This window comes from Pelecanus crispus, chromosome 1 (genome assembly GCF_030463565.1).
Source record: "Pelecanus crispus isolate bPelCri1 chromosome 1, bPelCri1.pri, whole genome shotgun sequence".
Taxonomy (NCBI): Eukaryota; Metazoa; Chordata; class Aves; order Pelecaniformes; family Pelecanidae; genus Pelecanus; species Pelecanus crispus.
The window spans coordinates 100,374,715-100,394,473 of record NC_134643.1 but is presented as its reverse complement, the minus strand read 5'-3'; the positions used below and the strand labels follow the sequence as shown (position 1 = coordinate 100,394,473).

At 39.5% G+C, this 19,759-nt stretch overlaps 1 protein-coding gene across 7 annotated transcripts in view; it reads left to right on the top strand.

The window, feature by feature from the left end:
* The window catches only part of SENP7 (SUMO specific peptidase 7), a 47,916-nt gene extending 29,498 nt beyond the window's left edge, over positions 1-18,418 (top strand). For all 7 annotated transcript variants that reach the window (XM_075727765.1, XM_075727766.1, XM_075727764.1 and 4 more), the window contains 11 exons: positions 395-657; positions 1,685-1,818; positions 3,049-3,165; positions 4,704-4,823; positions 7,102-7,194; positions 8,021-8,232; positions 8,666-8,718; positions 9,073-9,110; positions 9,340-9,408; positions 11,615-11,765; positions 16,174-18,418. In XM_075727765.1, coding sequence (XP_075583880.1) covers positions 395-657; positions 1,685-1,818; positions 3,049-3,165; positions 4,704-4,823; positions 7,102-7,194; positions 8,021-8,232; positions 8,666-8,718; positions 9,073-9,110; positions 9,340-9,408; positions 11,615-11,765; positions 16,174-16,311 — 1,388 coding nt within the window. In that variant the 3' untranslated portion in view covers positions 16,312-18,418. The remainder of the gene's footprint in view (positions 1-394; positions 658-1,684; positions 1,819-3,048; positions 3,166-4,703; positions 4,824-7,101; positions 7,195-8,020; positions 8,233-8,665; positions 8,719-9,072; positions 9,111-9,339; positions 9,409-11,614; positions 11,766-16,173) is intronic.
* Positions 18,419-19,759: the final 1,341 nt, after the last annotated feature.

The window sequence follows — 19,759 nt, the reverse complement described above, 5'->3', positions numbered from 1 at the left end:
AATCCCAAATTGCTCTTCCCCTGCATCCCATCATGTGTGCCGTACATCTCAGCAGCAACCCTCCCTCAGTCCAAAAGGTGCTCTGGTATTGACTCATTTTGATGGGTTTCAGGTCTCGACTCTGGGGCTGAGACTCTCCTGGGACAGCCCTGGGAAGGGCCCAGACTGACTGTCTCTTCCTCCCAGTCCTTAATTTGCATTTCTACCTGCCATTGTGCCCTTGTGCTCCTCTGGGCTTGTGGAGGTGGGCCTCTGGTGGGCTGATGGCCCCTGTAATGAACCTGGCAGGGTATTTGGGCTCCCCCTCCTGCCATTCTCTCTCCTTTGTGGGTGTGCAGACAAGTTTTTATCACATAACCTAATAGTTAATACTATCCATTCTCTCCTTTTCCAGCCAGATACAGTGAATTTGTATTTCTTGAACTGTCCCAACCACTCACAGAATGGGAAGAAGACAGACTGACTAAATTGATTACAGATGTGAGCAAGAAGAACAGAGCACCAGATCTCTCTGACTTCTTGTCTTTGAAGCAAGCATTACCCTTGCTTAAGGACCTTTCTCCTGAAGAGAGCTCTTTTATGAATTACAGTAAGGATCTAATAAAGCAATTTATGCCAAAAGAGAATACCTCAGATGCTCATAAGCCTACAGTTCAGGTTAGTGAGTAGCTGTTGCTTGATTCATCACCACCTGTTGGCATTCACATATTCTAGTAAATTTTAGATCAGCCAGTTACAGAAAATAAATTATTTCTTAATCCATAGCTTAAAATCAATTACGTTTGTTATTTCTCTCTCACAATGGGACAAGATTTGCAGAAACTAGATTGTGTCCACGGAGGGGTATTGTATAGACCTCATCAGTAAGTGGCAAACACTGAAGCTTTAGGTTGACTCATGGTTGTGTATGCCTAGAACCACAGGGATTTCCTGCCCTTGTGGTGTCTCTAGGGCAGCAAGTTGGGAGTTAATGAAATAATGAGTGATGGAGCCATTTTTCAGTTGAGCTGTAAGTGAAGGAGTGCAGCAGAGGAGGAGCTCTGTATCTTGCTTGTTCCAGACACCTCTAGACATTCTTGAGGGGTTCCACAGCTTGAAATGCCAAATGATTCCTCAGGCTGCTGAGGAGATGGGGCTGTGTAATTTAATGTGTTAATACACCTCCCCCTGAGGAGTAAACGTCTCAACCCAACCCCACATCATTGTCACTTCAGAAATTACATATGTTTTTTCCCATCAGTAAAAGGCACAGAGACAACTGGTCAATCTGGCTATGAAACTGGGAACTTAATTGAGTTGCCAGTTCAAATCTGTATCATTTTTAGGCAAGTTGTTAAGAACTGGATTTTCAAACGTTCCAAGCATACATCCTTTCAGGTCCTGTTTCTTCTCCAAAACCAGTTCTGTGTCAGTTGGCTGAATAATGCTTAAACTGTTTTAGAGAGAGGTTATGAACAGATGAAGACCTGTCATAATTTTAAAAGGGACATCACTTTTTTATTGTATGAGCAGTGGCACGTTTGCCTAAATACTGACATTTACACTTTTGCTCTCCAGCAAGATTCCTCTTCAGTGATGCAGGGTGCTCCTGTGGGCTTCAGGCTTGGTTTTTGTGTGTTCTGTTTTACACATCAAGCTGTGTAATGCTTTTTACTAATATTGTTGTTTGGATTTTTTCTGGTAGGAATCAAAACCAAAAGTGGCCAGGCCCAGTTACGCCCTTGCAAATAAGCAGAATAGTGGCTGCTATTCTATTTCTCTGTTCTCTGCACTGAATGAAGAATGGAAAGAAGTAAGAGAAACTGGAGTGGTTAATAAGTAAGTATATTTCATATAAATGATAAGATGAAAATCAAACAAATGGAATAAACAAATCGCTGGAATAAAAGCGCTCTCTAGTTGATTTGGAAGTGTTGTGTGAAAGATACTCTAGAAATCTAAAATATCACCAAGTATGAATGTAGTTATTCCTGTTTCCATCCTAGTAGTTAACAGACAAAATGGGTGTTTTACAGGATGACAGAAAATCTCACAGAAATTAGAGAACACCTGAATTATGACTGCAAGCTCATATCATGGATGCATCAATGGGAGGGTAGGGACCTCATGGTCTCTGTGAGTGTCCATCTAAGTCCATATCACAGCAAAACTATTGCTAACTTAAGCTGAGCCTTTTTTTTTTTTTAATCTATCAATGGTTGTTTTCACTGTTCTGTCACAATCTATTTATAACTAGTTTGTCATACAATTTACTAGTTAGTACAGGAGCTTAGTTAACAAAAGACATTAGAAAATGAGAACACACAAATGTGTAATGCAGCAAAATACTATGAGAGCGCTGACATGCCTCAGTTCTGTCTGCGCTAGCCTGTTAGTCCTCATATTTGTAATACTGCAAACATTTGTGTAGTAAATGGCTCTTAAGAACTCTTGCCTTTTGCCATCAGTTTTTTTAATGACAGTATAGCAGTTGGGTTTGTTTCTGCAACAACAAGAATGCTTAATTCATGGTTCATGCTCAGTTGAGTAATATGGTTGTTAATCTAGAGCTTTTAAAATACATTTTAAATACTAGCATTAGAAGTAACTTGGGCAGTTTCACACCATTTACAGTACATATGTTGCATGGTGCATAAACCTGTTTCCTGCTTGGAAATGTGCGAGTCCTTACTGGAGTCTTAATGAATAGAAAATCACTGTTCATTCATACCATTTGAGATTATGTCCCCTAGAATTGCTTCCCATTTTATGTAGCCATTTGTCAATTACTTTTATCAAAAACAGAAAAACAAGATGAACGTAAAAAACAATCTCTGTTTCAAAAGTTTTCTCAAAATTTCAGTGTGCAGTGGGGTGCATATTTCTTTCATAACACTTAACTATCGGAGGAAGAAACGGTAAAGGACTTTTGAGTTAGTCGACAGTTTTGAGAACTACCACTTTTAACAGGCTTTCTAGGAAATCTTCTACATGTGGAACAGCCATACTAAGATGAATGTCATGTAAAACACAGTTTGTCACTGTTACAACATGATTTGTGTTTTCTAGTTTAATTGTTTATCCACCCCCACCTGCAAAAGGAGGACTGGGAGTCACAAGAGAAGACCTAGAGTGCTTAGAATATGGAGAGTTTCTCAATGATGTCATAATTGATTTCTATCTTAAGTAAGTAATCACAGCCTGAATGGTACCCTTCTTTCTGGGACCTGGTCTGGACTTGAATGTTATTGTAAATGTTGGTCACTAAATATGACACAACAATTTTAGAAGTAAAAGTATGATGAATTTTGATGTCGGGCTTTTTTTAAAGCTTTTGTGTATTCTCAGCAGTTTCATTTGTTTCAGTTTCATTTTTCTTGTCCCTCTGAAGGGCTGCAGTGTAATCCAGGCAGAACAGCTGGGGGAAAAGAGCCTCTTGGTGACCTCACAGAACAAACTGCTGAGCAGTTTTAAGCAGGCAGTTGAACAAAGCAGAGGGTCTGTACTAGGTAGTTTATTTACTAAGTTTGCATAAAGAGGAGCATCCTCTATTATTCTGTGCAAGAGTTCAGGAATTCTTCTGATGCACAGCTCCTGCAGAAAGGAACACAGCTAATACTTCTTGTTGTACTTGGCTTACCTGCTTCATGTCATCCTGCTAAAGTTGCTTGTGACAGCAAGTTTTCCAGAACCAGCATTGTGGGCCACTATTCCCTAAAGCTGAGGTTAATTTTCCCTGTGGTGACTTAAACTTAAGCAGAATTCTGGCTCTTTTGAAGGTTGTCTGCAAGAATTCCATTTTGCTTGGCATCCAGCATGGCTGCAGTAACTGTAAGCAATAGGAGGCCAGTTAAAACTTCTTGTCTAGAGGAGTGGGAAAGGAAACATGTACCAGAGTGTTTTGATGTGGTTTTACAGCAAAGCCACCTGTATTTTGCTCTAAACTAGAAATAAATCCTGTATCACGGTCCTCTCAATAGCTGTAGCTTCATGTCACCAGAAAAGGAAGATTTGAATAAAGGAATTTAATGCAATCATTGCAGATACCCTTCTGCTTTTTAAATTCATTAGACTTCCCACGTTCTCAGTTTTCATTGTGTTGCAAGCTCTGTCATGTATGAGTCTGTTGCCCAAGTCATCAGCAGGATGCACCTTGTGTAGGATGACTGCAGTTATGAGAGCTTTGGCCTTCTAGGATGACACCATAAACACTCAAGCTGATGTTTATAGTAAAATGATCAACAGTAAAATCATACACAATGAGTACCTGTAGAATATTTGTCTTAACTTTCACATACATAACATGTAGAAGTAAAATGGACAATTTATAGTACTGAACTGTTCTATGCTTTTTGTATACACAGGAGTATAACACTCCATAGGCTTATACTTGGTTACATTTTCAAGCCTGTCCTAATTGCAAGGGCTAAAAACCTAACTTCAAAAATAAATTCAGAAGCATTAATACTGGAGCACAAATCTCAGATAAAAAATAACTGCATTCTTAGTAGTTGCTTGGCTGTTAGAACCTCTGATGATGCCCACCCCTGTGCATATTGAAAATAGAGTAGTGGTAAAAGTTTGGCATGATTAGCAGCTGTGAAGGCAACTGATAGTAAGCGTAACCTGAGTATGATAAGTCATTAAAATAATTGTCCTTTTTTATCAGTAATGGTACTTTCTAGAAAATGAATTTAATAATTTCCCTCTTTTTTCTTTGGTAGATACCTGTTGTTGGAGAAGGCACCAAAACATCTTGCTGATCGTACACACATTTTTAGCAGTTTCTTCTATAAGTGCCTGACCAGGACGGAAAAAAACTCTGAGGGGGATCTCAAAGTTTCGTAAGTTCATTTTAGGTGCCATTATGACCAGAAATAAGCTATCTATTGATGCCACTTTGAAGTTCTGCAGATCATTTCCTAATTAGCACATAAAATAGTAATCAGTGTTCTCCAAAGGATTAGTGGTTAAATGTTGTAACTCACAATTTAAGCATCCTGGTGTTTTTCATTAAAATCTACATGTGATTCATACTGAATATGAATAAAAATGTTATCACCTTTCTCCAGCTTTATCTGAATCTTTACTTCTGACAGTTATTTATGTATTTTGATCTTTTTATTATAAACTCAGAGTTTTGCAAGGTATGCATAATTTTAAGAAATCTCACTTCTAAAATTATTTTTAGATTTACCATAGATTCCATTTTACATCTTGGTAATAAATTATTGTCCAATTTTTAGTAAGAAAATTTTCTTACACACCAAGTTTATACATTTGTTTTTTAACACTTAAGCACACTGGAATTGGAGAGTTTCACAAAAAGGTATCATTAAGAGCTCAAGAACACTGCCTGTATCACTTTGTGTTTCCAGCTAAGTCTGTATAAAGGGTAGGACCATTCCTAGCACACTTCCCGTTCCTTCTCAACACTGATGTTTGAGAATGGAGCTTGCCCTGCCACTTCACTTACAGTGATGATCTGCCAGAAACTTTCATTCTGTTTTCATCATTCAGCTTATCAAAGTTTGGTTTGGTTTTTTTTTTTCCTGTTTCTCTGAAGCGATTTTTCTTCTGTTATCTATGAAGTCCCCAGGTTTTTCATTCTACTGGCAAAGAAGGCCACCTGCACAGAGGTGTGCTGTCTTATTTGTGTTACAGTCACTGCTGGGTGAAAGCTATGTTAAAGGGAAAAAAATGCAACTTCTGTAATATTTTCAAAGAGGTCTCAAAAATTCAAGGAGCTGTGCTTGAGACGATGTCTTCCGTCATTTTACTGTCGTCTGATCGTGAATGTTCTGAGGTGGAGCCAAAATTATCCATGTTAAAAATGCTGTTGTGCCTTGATCTGATTCCTTTTACAAAGCTGGACTGCCCATAACCTTCTTGAGGATCTAGAATGGCACTGGTAATTCACCATATTTCAAAGACTGTAGCTGCTCCAGATCAGGAGATAGCTTTGGAAATTCTAGTTTTGTGTTTGGGCTTAGATACTTACCTGGTGATTATGGGTAGTTTGGGGTTTGTTTGTTTGTTTCTGTGTGGTTTTTTTGGATAAATGGATACTGGAAAATTGGGCTCTGTACTGTTGTAAATGAAATTAATCTCAACTGATGCAGCTACTTAAAGACCCTTTGCTTCTCTTTCTTCGCACTGCTTAGGCAGTAGTTTGAGAAAGCTCCTTCTGCAGATGCTTTCCCAGGCTGCAAACATGCCTTTCCTTCCTAAGTTCCCAGTGCTTCTAGAGTCATGTAGCAGAGGAAGTTTGCAGCAAGTCTTCACTTCATGCTGGCCCATGCAGAGTTCCACAGTAGCTTGTTTTTCCATTCCTCACTCTTTTTCTCCTGTTCCTTCTACATTGAAGTTACATTTCTTGATCACAGATCAGGATGGAATCAGAATGGTAACAGGGATGTCTCCTGAATAGGGTGAATTTTACTTTTGGATCATATTGGAGCAAAGTTCTATGAACTGTTGGTTTCTATTTCAACCTGTGCAAACTAAGAAAGTTGAAAATCCAAATTTAGGTTTCTTCTCAAATTTTTCTTTTTCTCCTAGTATCTGGTTCTCATGCTTTATGTCTGTAGGACTGGAAATGAAATGGGCTCCAGCATTTAAAGCTCAGGACTGCAGGGAATCTGTTTCAGTTCTGGCTTTGCTACATGTGTGTTGCATGATCCTATGCAAGGCACTTAGCTTTTTCCTTCAAAAGATAAGGTTGTTTAGACAGGCCTTCAAAAGTGGTATTGTGAAGTTTAATTCATGGATGTTTGTAAATTGCTATAGATCTGTTTTTACACTAGCTGCTGTTCAGTTGAGGTTTTTGCATTTAGTGTAGTAAATAATAATTACTGGATAAATAACTGCAAGAAATTCTTTCAAATCTATGGATGATTTTTTCCAGAAGAGTTTAAGATGATTCAGAAATGGCTTGTTAGTCACTTGGGCTTAATGGTGTGCTGATTTATATTTTCTCTGTCAGGGAAATGTCAACAGTAAATCAAAAAGCCATTGAGGGATTGGGAAGATGTAGGAGTAATCCCTATACCTAATCCCCCTACACCTTGCTTTTACTAAAAAGAACAAACCCGAACAACAATTGTCATTTTGTTTCTGCAGAGCGGCACAGAGAAGACACAGAAGAGTAAGAACGTGGACTCGTCATATAAACATCTTCAGTAAAGATTATATCTTTGTGCCTGTGAACGAGGAGTAAGTCTATGTGTTTTAGACACCTTTTGTGATATTTAAAGATTTAAATATTTGAATGTTGTGGTGATAAAAAGATGCAAGGCTGTAATCTTGGATCATTGGAAATTAACACGTTAGATTTTGAAGTAGTAACAAGTATGGAATGAAGTATCTTCAAAAGTTAAACTTTATTTAGTTGTCTTCAGTAAACTTTGCATCTTTGTTTTTTGTTTCACTGGAAATTGCTTTTATGTATTTTTCAAAATAATTTGTGTGTCATTATGATGATTCCTGTGCCCTTAAGTAATATTTCTATAAAGAAATCACAGCAACTCATAGTGTTAATGGATCAGGAGTAGTACTTCCATGGGCTGTGCCTTGGCCTGGTTGAATAACTGACCAGCACATGGAAACTCTAGTAAAACTGAATAGTCATTGAGAGTTACACATGCAAAACAGCTGCAGAAAGAGATAAGGCATGCCATACCCTCAGCTATATTAAAAACTGGGATCACCATCACAGATTATTTTATTACTCTTCTTTTTTTCTTTTTTACAGTGTGGGATGGGTGGTGAGACACTGACAAATTGCTGTGATGCATTTGTTTTTTTTTTTTAAAGAAATTTATACTTATTTTTGCTGTTACGCCACAATGCAAAGTAAAAAACAAGTGAGAGGATTAGTATGAGATGCCATGAAGGAACATGGCAGCAATGGTTATGTGTCACAGAACAGTTGTCCATGAGCTCTCAATGTTATAAAAACTTTTCATATCCTTTTCAGAACCAAATGTTATATGTTTTTTACCTTTATTTTTTTTCACCCCCTCTCCCCAATGCTGGGCAGGTCTCATTGGTACATTGCAGTTATCTGTTTTCCTGGGTTAGAAGAAGCTGTATATGAGGAGTGTCCCCATCAGAATTCATTATATCACCAGCTTCAACAGTCTCCACTTCGGTCAGAGAGTAAGAACGCTAGAACTGGTTCAGTGTTGGCCTTGCCTAGTAACTGCAAGGATGAAGAAGAAATGGATGCTAACAGAAGTTTATTCTCAAGAGGTGGGTAATCTAGAGGCAAATTATGTCAAGCCGTATACAGTTCTAATAGTGTCTTAATCCTTGAAGGAGAGATGCGATGTCTTAAAAAGTTATTTTTCACATCAAGACTGATGTAATATGTTTTTGGAATACCAGGCATAGCAAGGACTGCACTGCATTCTTCTTGTCCAGAGCTCTGGAAAATACTGGAAGGGACATGTAAAATCAGTGGCTCAGATCCCATCATAAGCGGAAAGTTCTTGGATTTCAGTAAGAATTTTACCAGGAAGGCAGGCCCTCAATAACTCTGCTATTTGAACATTCAGAAGGAAAGCAAAATTAGTTTATACTTCACTATCATATTTTGAATACTAATAATCATGAATTTGAAAATGAAAGCATTTCAGTTAGGAAATACTTTCCTAAGACTTTTTAATTTGTTCTTTTGTACTAGGTGGCAATGAAATTGCTGCTTCTGCTTCAGTCCTGGATTCAGGTATTTCTAAAGTAAGTGCCTTTTTGTACTGACAGAGGAAACATGTATTACTCTATTTCTGAAGGCTCTGAGACTTGGTCAAGACCAAGTGATTTTGCATCATTTTTTTTGCAGCAGCTGTTGATGTTTGTGTGGCCTGCAGCATGTGCAAGGCACTTTGAATTAGCCTAAGTCCTCCTTTGCCAGCTATGTTGCCTATGCTATGCTTTTTGTGCTTTTAAAAAATTTTTTATCAGTTTCTCCCTTTCTGAAATGGGAGCCTCTCTGGCTTTACCTTTAAATCTATGACATCTGTGATTCTATGATTTGAGTTTATAATTGTTGTAGGGTTTTTTTAACGTTATTTTTATTTTCTCTTCTCCCAGATCTCCCTAAGTAATTCCAAAAGGCAGATTTGTAAAAGGTACGTTTCTGTTTTCATACTAATATTGTATCATTAAATTATAATAAGAAACTTTGCAGTCATTCAGTTATTTGTCATAAAGCCACAGCTGTAGGAACTTGTCCATTTTTTTCCATGTTTGTTCAGATATTGATGCTCTTGTTAAGCTGTATTCAAATAAAATATTTGCTTCAGTAGTGTTGGTAGTGAATGACTGCAATGATTTGTTGTTTGTTTTTGTTGTGTACAGGCCTTGTATACTCATCTTAGATTCTTTGAAAGCTGGTTCCGTGCAGAAAACAGTTCAGGTTTTGAGAGAGTAAGTAACTACAGTTTCTATATATCAGAAAGAGATGCTGCTGGTCATACTCCTATGTTCAAAATACTTTTCTCTATAAAGGTGTACATTTTTAATGCTAAAGGAAAATCCATAAAGAGCCACAACAAAGAAAATTGTAATAGCAATACAGAGGCTTGTGTGAAAAGCCTGTCTTTGTTCTGCAGCCCAGATATAATGTAAAAATTGTAAAGTGGACAGTCTTTTTGAAATGGAAACAAAAGTGAAATTAAAAGTAGATGGGGTTTTTGGGTTTCTTTTATCCTCTCCAGTTCAGTAATGGAGGGTGTTTTTAAGGGTAGAAAAACAGATTCTTTAAAATGAATGCTTTGAAATTTAAATTATTCATTTTCCAAACGGCTGATCTTCATTTTTTTTGATGGAGCTTACAGAATTACAGTGTTAAATCCACTCCTATCTATATGCAAAAAAGTAGAAACTAGAAGCCGTCTAAAAGCTTGATGTGTCAGTATAGTTATATTGGAATGATATTATTTGTTTTGAAAAGTGAGAGTAAAAATATATTCAGTCTTTTATGTGATAAGTATGTGAATATTGGAAGAACATCTTCAAACTTTCAGTAATTTTACACACTCCTAATGACTTTAACATCTATCAGCAACTTTTTGAAAAGTTGCTAATATTAAATATTTGAAGCTAAATGGAATTATTCTTTTTGTTCTCTGTTTTATCCGCTTCACTGAAAGAAACAAAAATCTGTAAACCAAATAGTACATCCTTCTTGTAAAAGTAAATTCTTCAAAATACTATGTGAGGGTTGGATGAGAATAAGAAATTTTTGTGAAACCATCTTTTCCCTAGATAGAGGCCTCCCCACCCTGTGTGTGTTGTGAGGAAGAATGAAATAGCAATTTCGGTTTGTTTTTTTTTTTTCTTCAATCTCTGTGGGATGTATTAACTTAGTGCTCTATGCTTTGAGCTACTCCTGGGGTTGAAATTCCAGAGAGGGTGGTTTCCTCAAGTTGAGAGAGGTGTCATGAAAAGTTAGAAAACAAAGAGGTGATTTATGGAGTTGAGAGGTCAAGGAAGTTTGGGAAGCAGACCTCTTATTCCTTCAGTTTGCATTTACACCCTGAAAGCAGAAGTTTAAGGAAACTGATGCAGGGGTTCCATGACCTCTTCTTTCCTTGACTTGATTTTTGTTGTGTTTTGGGCAGTGGTCAGGCTCAAACAAATTAATTTTAAAATCTACGGTCATAGGTTCTTGCAGTTTCTAGGGAATGTGCTTCAGTGAACTGTTTTCATCTTTGAATTGTTTCATGTTTGCCGCCTTTTCACAGTTGCCATTTTCCCCAAAGGTGTTTTGGGTGGTTTTTTATGTACTTTTATTCTCAGAATTGCAATGACTTGGGGCTTTTAGAAATCTAATACAAGGTCTGACTTAATGTATATATTTTTTTATTCCTTGAAGTCAGACTTTATGTTTGAATGTCACAAACCCTGGGCCTTTGTGACTGACTAAATTCAGGAGAAAAGTATAGGTAACTGTTGCCTTTGAAAATCAGACTCTTATGCTTTCAGTCCCATCTTAAAAATCAGTGGCCAGCCCAGAATGTGGAGTCAGTGAGTTGCCACTGAAGCACAAGAATAATAGAAAAGCCTGATAACAAATAAGTCATAATCATTAAAAAAGTGATCCCTTAAGGTTTTTAACAAGTTTTTATATACCTTGTACATTAGTAGGTTGCAAGCGTTATATTGGTGCAATTGTAACTGAAGTAGTAAGGTGAATTCTAAGGTCTTTTTTAATGTTTGCTTAGGTTAGAAAACCACTGCTGGCCTCTTAGGATGAACCGAGGAAAAATCTGTGTGATATCCAGGAAAGATTACTTGAGTTCTTCCTTTAGTTAAGGTTTAAAAATGTCCTGGTATCCTAATAGTGTGAAGAAAATCACAAGTAACTTTGTTTTTAAATAACATCATGCATCTTTCTGTTTTGTATATTGCATATTATGGGGTAGAGATGCCTCCGAGTGTGATAGAATATTGGATAGTGGAAATTATGTTGTTCCCTGTATTAATTTCTTTGACAGATTCTGTGAAAGAAATTGATTAAAGCTATTTTAGCTTTTTGGCCAGATCCAGCATAATATTGAGTAGTATTTCAAAACGCATTGAGCTTGGGAGTTATTTCTCAAGTATTTAATCTGTTTGCTTTCTTTTTAAGGTACCTTGAAGCGGAATGGGAAGCAAAACGAAAAACTTATCGAGAGTTCAATAAATCAACTATGCTTGACCTGTATCCCAGAGTGCCTAAACAAGATAACAGCAGTGATTGTGGGGTCTATTTGCTGCAATATGTGGAAAGCTTTTTCCAGGTACGAATGGAAACTACCTCCCCCTTTCCCCAAAATCACCTTAAACCTCAAAAAAATGTTTCTGAGGGAAATAGCCAGACACAAAAGCCTGTGATACTCAACCTCAAAAGTGTCAAAGTCATTTGAGGAAGAGGAGATAAAACCCATCCTTCAAGTAGTGGCAGGGGTCTTTTTATCTGGAGCACAGACAGTTTCTCATCCCTGTTTGTTGGCAAACATTTCTGACCTTGTAGTTTAATGTTGCTTTTACATTGACACATTCAATATCCCTAACTATTTGGTGTATTTGAAGTCTAGTTTACACAGTTCTGGCCTACAGATGTTACAAAGGCATCTTTTCTGTGCATCTCTTTTCTTGTAGCCTCGAAAACATTGGTCAGCTTGTGCATTGGCCTTTGAGTGGCTCTGCAGACAGCAGCTTCTGCAGAGAGAGGGAGGGGGGAATCCTTAAGAAGGAATGCACAGAACTAAGGGACCCTCTCTTTCCTGTTCAGCACATACCTTTAAACATCTGCAGATGCTGGGCTTCAGGCACTCTTTTAGGGTGTCCCCAACTCTTACTCCCTCTGATCAATGCACTGCCTTCTTGCTCTGTCCTTTGAACAGCTCTGCTTCTTTGATGCTTATACATGTGGTCCACGTTCCCTCTGAGAGTCCTGTGTGTGGAAAGCCTTGTGTGGGGCCTTGGCTAGTGGACAGATTTTTCTTCTGTAGTAGAACAGATCGCCATTCCAAAGTGCCTGTACACTGATGCACACAGCATGGGAAATAAACATAAAGCATTAGAGATCTGTGTGCAGTTGCAGGGCTATGATCTTATTGAGATGACGGGAACATGGTGGGATAGCTCACATGACTGGAGTGCTGTGATGGATGGATACAGGCTCTTTAGGAAGGGCAGGTTGGGAAGATGAGGAGGTAGAGTTGCCGTTTATGTGAGAGAGCAGCTGGAATGCATGGAGCTCTGCCTAGGGTTGGATGAGGAGCCAGCTGAGGGCTTATGGGTAGGGACTAAAGAGCAGACTAATATGGGTGACATAGTAGTGGGCATCTGCTGTAGGCCACCTGATCAGGAAGAACAAGTGGATGAGGCCTTCTGCAGAGAGCTGGAAGCAGCCTCACATTCACAGGCCCTGGTCCCTGTGGGGGACTTTAACCACCCTGACAGATGTGGGTGGAGGGACAACACAGAAGGACATAAGCAATCCAGGAGGTTCCTGGAGAGCACTGATGACAGCTTCCTGACCCCAGTGATAGAGGAGCCAATGAGGAGAGATGCTCTGCTGGACAGCATACTTGCAAGCAAGGAAGGTCTGGTTGGGCATGTAAAAGGTCAAAGGCAGCCTTGGCTGCAGTCACCATAAGATAGTGGAGTTCAGGATCATGAGAGGAAGGAGCCGGGCAAAAAGCAAGATCACAAGCCTGGACTTTGGCCTCTTCAGGGATCTGCTTGGAAGAGTTCCATGGGATAAGGCCCTGGAGGGAAGAGGGGTCCAAGAAGACTGGTTGATATTCAAGGAACACCACCTCCAAGCTAAAGAACAGTTCATCCAAACAAGCAGGAAGTGAAGCAAAGATGCCAGGAGGCCTGCATGGATGGAGGAGCAGGTCCTCACAAAACTCAAACATAAAAAGGAAATATACAGAAAACAGAAGCAGGGACAAGTAACCTGGGAGGAATATAGAGTCACTGTCCAAGCATGCAGAGATGTAATTTCAGAATGCCAAACCCAGCTGGAGTTAAGTCTGGTGAGGGATGTCAAAGGCAACAAGAAGGGCTTCTATAAGTAAGCAGCAAAAGGAAGAGTAGGGAAGATATGGACTGACTGCTGAATGGAGCAGGGGCCCTGGTGACACAGGACATGGAAAAGGCTGAGCTTCTGAATGCTGCCTTCATCTCACTCCTTACCAACAAGGCTGGTTTTCAGGAGTCCCAGGCCCTAGAGACTGGGGAAAAGACTGGAGCAAGAAAGACATACCCTTGGTGGAAGAGGATCAGGCTAGGGAATACTTAAACTGGACATTCATAAGTCTGTGGGCCCTAGTGGGATGCTCCAATGAGTGCTGAGGGAGCTGGCTGATATCATTGTGAGACCACTCTTGATAATCTTTGAACAGTTGTGGCCATCGGGAGAGGACTGGAGGAAAGCAAATGTCACTCCTATCTTCAAAAAAGGCAGGAAGGAGGACCTGGGGAGCGACAGGCTGGTCAGCCTCACCTTGATCCCTGGGAACATGATGGAGCAACTAACCCTGGAAATCATTTCCAGACGTGAAGGACAAGAAGGGGATTGAGAGTAGTCAGCATGGATTCACAAAGGCAAGGGGGGAGTCATGCTTGACCAACCTGATAACCTTCCATGATGAAATGACTGGCTTGGTAGATGAGGGGAGAGCAGTGGATATTGTCTACCTGGACTTCAGCAAGGCCTTTGACACTGTCTCCCATAAGATCCTCATAGAGCAGCTGATGGAGTATGGGCTGGATGAGCAGACAGTGAGTTGGATTGAAAACTGGCTGACTGGATTGGTCCCGAGGGTGGTGATCAGTGGCAAGCAATCTAGTTGGAGGCCAGTAACTAGCAGTGTACCCCAGGAGTCAATACTGCATCCAGTTGGGTTTAACATCTTCGTTAATGGTCTGGATGTTGGGGCAGAGTGCACCCTCAGCAAGTTCACAGATGGCACAGGGCTGGGAGGAGTGGGTGATAAGTCAGAGGGTCATGCTGTCATCCAGACAGACCTCGAGATGCTGGAGGATGGGCTGACAGGAACCTCATGAAGTTGAATAAGAAGTGTAGAGCCCTGTGCTCAGGGACTAACAACCTCAGACACCAATATATGCTGGGGGTCAGCCAGCTGGAAAGAAGCTTTGCTGAAAAGGACCTAAGGGTCCTGGTGGACACCAGCTTGAATATGTGCTAGAAGTGTGTCCTTGCAGTGAAGAAGGATAGCAGTATCCTCATCTATGTTAGGAGGAATGTTGCCAGCAGGTCGAGGGAGGTGATCCTTCCCCTCTCTTCAGTGCTGTGTCCGGTTCTGGTCTTCCCAGTACAAGAGAGAGATGTCGCTGTCGGAGCAAGCCCAGCAAGGGGTCAGAAAGATGATTAAAGTACTGGAGCATCTCTCCTGTGAGGAAGGGTTGAGAGAGCTAGCACTCTGAGAGAAGGCTTAGGGGAGATCCTGTCAACATGTACGAATATCTGAAAGGAGGGTGCAAAATGGGCAGAGCCCTCTCTTTTCAGTGGTGCCCTGACAGGACAAGAGGCAATGGATGCAAACTGAAACACAGGAGGTTCCCTCTGAATGTAAGGAAATGCTTTTTTTTTTTTTTTTTTTTTTACTGTGAGGATGACCAAGTCCTGGTACAGTTTGCCCAGAGAGGCTGTGGAGTGTCCCTCCTTGGAGATACTCAAAAGCTGTCTGGACATGGTCCCAGTAACTGGTTCTAGGTGGTCCTGCTTGAGAAGGGTGGTTGGACCAGATGACCTCCAGAAGTTCCTTCATTCCTCAACCATTTGTGATTCTGTGATAGATGAGTTGAGCTCTTGTGCAGGTGGAAAATGAAATTCTTTACCAATGCTTTTGAACTGCCCATTCTCTAACAGTGGGGTCATGTACTGCTTGCAGAAGCAAGGCCAGGATGAGGTGGTTGTAACTTGTCCTAAATATACCAGGGCTCACAGACCACAAATTGTAATGTGTTTTTGCTTTACTTTTTCAATTTATCATATACTACTTTATTCAAAGGAAGGAGAAGGTGAAATATAAGCATGGCAGAAGAATGAAGAGGGAAAGAGGGGGAAAAAAAACTGACTTCGGCAAATCAGATGTGGTGTTGTGGTCTTACTGTCAAAGCTGCCAGCATCGCTCAGCCATTTAAATTTGCTATCCTTTTTTATTCTAAATTTTCCCTCTCTCATGTCCCGCTAAAACTGCGGGCCCTGTTCTTGCTTCTTTGTTGTCTTCTATCAGACAGACCAGCTCATGACAGAAAATCACATGCCTGAGGCAACAAAGCCTCATCATGCTTAACTGCTGTATGCTTGATCCTTCCCTACAGTGTGATTGTACACGTGTGTTTTGTGACCGAAGTGCATCTGTCCCTTGTTAGATATCAAGAGTGTGTCTAATTGTATCATAGTACATGGAATCTGTCTTGAATATGCGCTTATACTGATGTATCTTTAAGAGACGTGGTAATAACCTGTTTGGTGTTTACCATGAGTAGTTTGTATATATGTGTGATTACCATGGAGGAGCTGGAATTTGCCTTTGAAGCCTGTCACTATCTCATGGAAATTTGTTTGTGCCTCCTTGGTCTCAGCAGTAATGGAAGGGTTTGAAATTCTTTGCGAAGGTTGCTTTAGGAAATTCATGCTGTAAATATTCCTTTTTCTGTTACCAGAATCCCATAGTTAACTTTGAACAGCCACTGCAGCTGGAGAAGTGGTTCCCTCGTCAGCTGATCAGAAACAAAAGAGAAGAAATTCGAGACTTGATCTTGCAACTGCACTTTCAACAGCATAGTGGCAGCAGCAGCTAATAAATCTAATAAGCCAGACCTGGCAAAGAACATTGCTGTATAAAGTTACTGGAACTCTGCTTAGCAGCACTTGGGCTCTTTCTGCCTTGAAACGAAGGAAAAAAAGAAAAAAGAACCACAAGAAGTATTTTGTTTGTTCAGTGTGTATTTATTTAAAGTATTTTTTCTCATTTGGGTTGTGTGGTCATGGAATACAGTTGTTGGGGGGAAAGGAGAAGGTTGTAGATAGAAGTGTAAATACATAAGTTAAAGCTAATAGATATGGATTGCTAATTGATTCTTTACTTGGAATATGAAAGCTGCGTACAGGTATGTGCCACAAGGATGTAAAAATATTTTCATCTTTTGGAGCCTGTTCTTTACAGTTCTATACAAATACGGATGATCCTGTAGGAGTCAGTCCTGAAGACAGGATTTTGATCCTATAATGTGTCTCTTTTGATTTTGCAGCTCATACAGATAGAATAAATACTATGTATTGTTTTAATTCAAGGATCTAATATTGACTCTCTTTAGAGATGTATTTTTTGTTCTGTTTCTGATTATATACAGAAGTAGTCTGCATGTGTCAGAAAATTCTGCCAAGATTTGAGGCTGCTGAGTTTTGATTATTTTTGGTTTTTTCCCTCCCTAGCATTTTCATGATAAAAATGTATTTCCATGAATGGAAGACATTTGCTTGAGAGTGACTGTTGAAACCTTTTCAAGTTGAGAGTGGATTTTTTTAAAGTATTTTTTATGAATTCTTTTTCTTATCAGATTTTAGAAGAAATCTTGCTCTCAAAGTACTTGCCAATACAATACATGTAGGCAGTAGATTTGCCTTACTTTTGGGAGTTACACCTGCAAACCTTATGGGATCACTTGCATTAGAAAGGCAAGCAGGTTGTGGCTCAGCGACCTCAAAAGTTTGAGGTGTTTTACTGAAAAATAAGGCCATTTTCATTCAAAAAGGTCATTATGTTATATATAATATGTCTTTAAGATATGTAATTTACATATAAGACAAACAGGATTTATGTTTTGCTCAGGAGACTTGAGAAAAGATGCGCAAATATTGGAGTGTTTGAACTCGGACTTGATTTGATAAACTAGCACAAGTTTATTGTTGTCTTAATATGTATTTATGTAGTTTTTCCTCAAACAGTAATCACATAAAATTTCAGTAATATTTTGACATGTGCACACTTTTTTCTGTAGTTACTGCATGATAGAAGGTGACTGTTTTAAGAGGATGCTTTCTCCTGTTCCCCACTGTAAGTAAACTTAAGTGTCATCGCATACTTCAGAAGGACCGTGTGTCAGATAACCACCAAAACCACCTGTGTCTTAACATATCTACAAAACCAGAGCTCTTAAAGCTGGAAGTAGGCTAGAGTGTTAAAATAAAAATTGAGGGCAACCAAAAGATGTGAACATTTTAATGGCGTTGCAGAATTCTCAGGGCCCCTTCCCTCAAGACAACTCTGAAACCTAGCATTTGGAAAATCCAGTTACCTGAAGTAATTCAGGTTCTGTACAGTCATCCAAAAAAGTCCCTCACCATTGTTTCTCAAACCAGGAAGCATTCTTTCTGGAGAAGAGAGGCAATTTTAAACCAAAATAATTTGCTGAGCGCAGTTACCTTCTGTATAGCTGTGAGCAGCCTAGTGCAATTACTGTGTGGGTTTTGTCTTTGTTTCTCCTTTAATTCTGTAGTTTGTCACTACCCACCCCCCAACATCTGTCCCCCCTCATCCCAGAAGTTTTGTGGCTTTCATCACCTAAATCACATCATCAGCATTACTTACAGGGATAATCTGTATTTATTATAGGGCAGATGAAAGACGAAATGCAAAAATGTGTGCCCTTTCTCTACACCTCTTTAGTTGATTCATATTTCCAATGTACCCTTATGACAAATAGTTTGGGCTTTTTCTTCTGGTAAAGTTAGTTTTTATCATAAAGTAATTTGTTCTTTTTTAGATTGACTGGTTTATAGATATTTAAAAGCGAAAGTCATGTATAAACTTTTCTAAATTGGTTTTATAACATTGAAGGATTGCCTTTGTAGATTTGTTAGATGTGTGCTATGACAATGCGAATACATTTGATATTAAAATTATCTCCAGAAGTTGCTGAATGTGATTGTTACCATTCTTTTCCCAGCTGCCACAAATAGCCAGTGAGCTAAGCGTAAGATAGGCCATCTTACTACTTTTAAGGTATATACACAGTATGTGTATCTTCACCTACTTTGTATCAAAGTGATTATTTGTTCTCCAGTCCTTACAAAGGCATGCAGCTAGTTCACAGCTTCTTGTGGCAAGCAAGGCTGCTTTTTGACTCAAGAGCCTTACAGTTGTTTTCTGTAATTAGGCTAACAATCTTGACAGCCTGAATGACTAGCCTGGGAAATGCCAGGGTCCACCAGCCACAACCTATCCAATCCAGCCATTTGCATTTAACAGATACGTGGTGAATGCTAGGAAGTGTCTGTGGAAAAAGTTGCACTCCAGGTACCTTCGTGCTTCCTTTTTAGTTGCTAGAACTCCCCGAAGATAACTTTTAGCATATAGAAGGCTGACTCAGGGACCTTTTTGCACATCTCCTGCATCTCCATTTCCTGTATTAATCCGTGTTTAACTGAAATGGTGGAGTGGTGTGATACTTCAAAGCAAACCAATCTTTGTAAGGCTCTTTACCCTACACTGTGTAATTTTGATTTCAAGGCACTGAATTGTACTCAAAGTGTACTCCATAGAAATGGAGCTATCAGTTTCTTTAAAAGCAACTGCTACATTCTGGCTGTGTGGGACCAGAAACGGGCTTCTATGAAGAAATCTGAGTTGCGGAGATCCATTTAAGGTATTGTTGGCAAGCATGACACAAGAAACAAGGTGGAAGAGAAGTAACTTGCAGGAAGTAAGTCTTCCAGGAAAAACATTAAAAAAACCCTAGTTTTCATCCAGAACTGGAGAAGTGAATCATGAAACTGCAAGTGTGCTTTTTTTAAAAGTATCTGTGGACTGCTGTGTTTTTCCTCTGGAATTGCAGCCATAGATTTATTGCAGTCCATCTGTCTTTTCTGGGACTTGCCTCCTAGAATTTGCCCGTGAAATGAGCTTGCAGTACTCAATAAGTACTACACCTTACAAAATAATAAAGACTTAAAAGCCACAGTAGTAACACTTTTATCGTGATGACAACAGGGAAGCAGAATATTGCTTCTGGCACCACCACCCCACCCCCACAAAAAAAAGATTCTGGTTTCTAGATGGAGAGGCAAGAATTGTTGAATGAGACTTGAAAGGTCTCAGGATTTGAAAATGTTTCCATTAATGGTTGAATAAAACCAAGACCAACAGCAATAATTCTGTCCAAACTGAAGTTGGAAACACTGTTCAAAGATGAAGCACAGGCACTGGGATCATCTTTGTTGAGTGAGGTAAGAGATACTTACCTGATG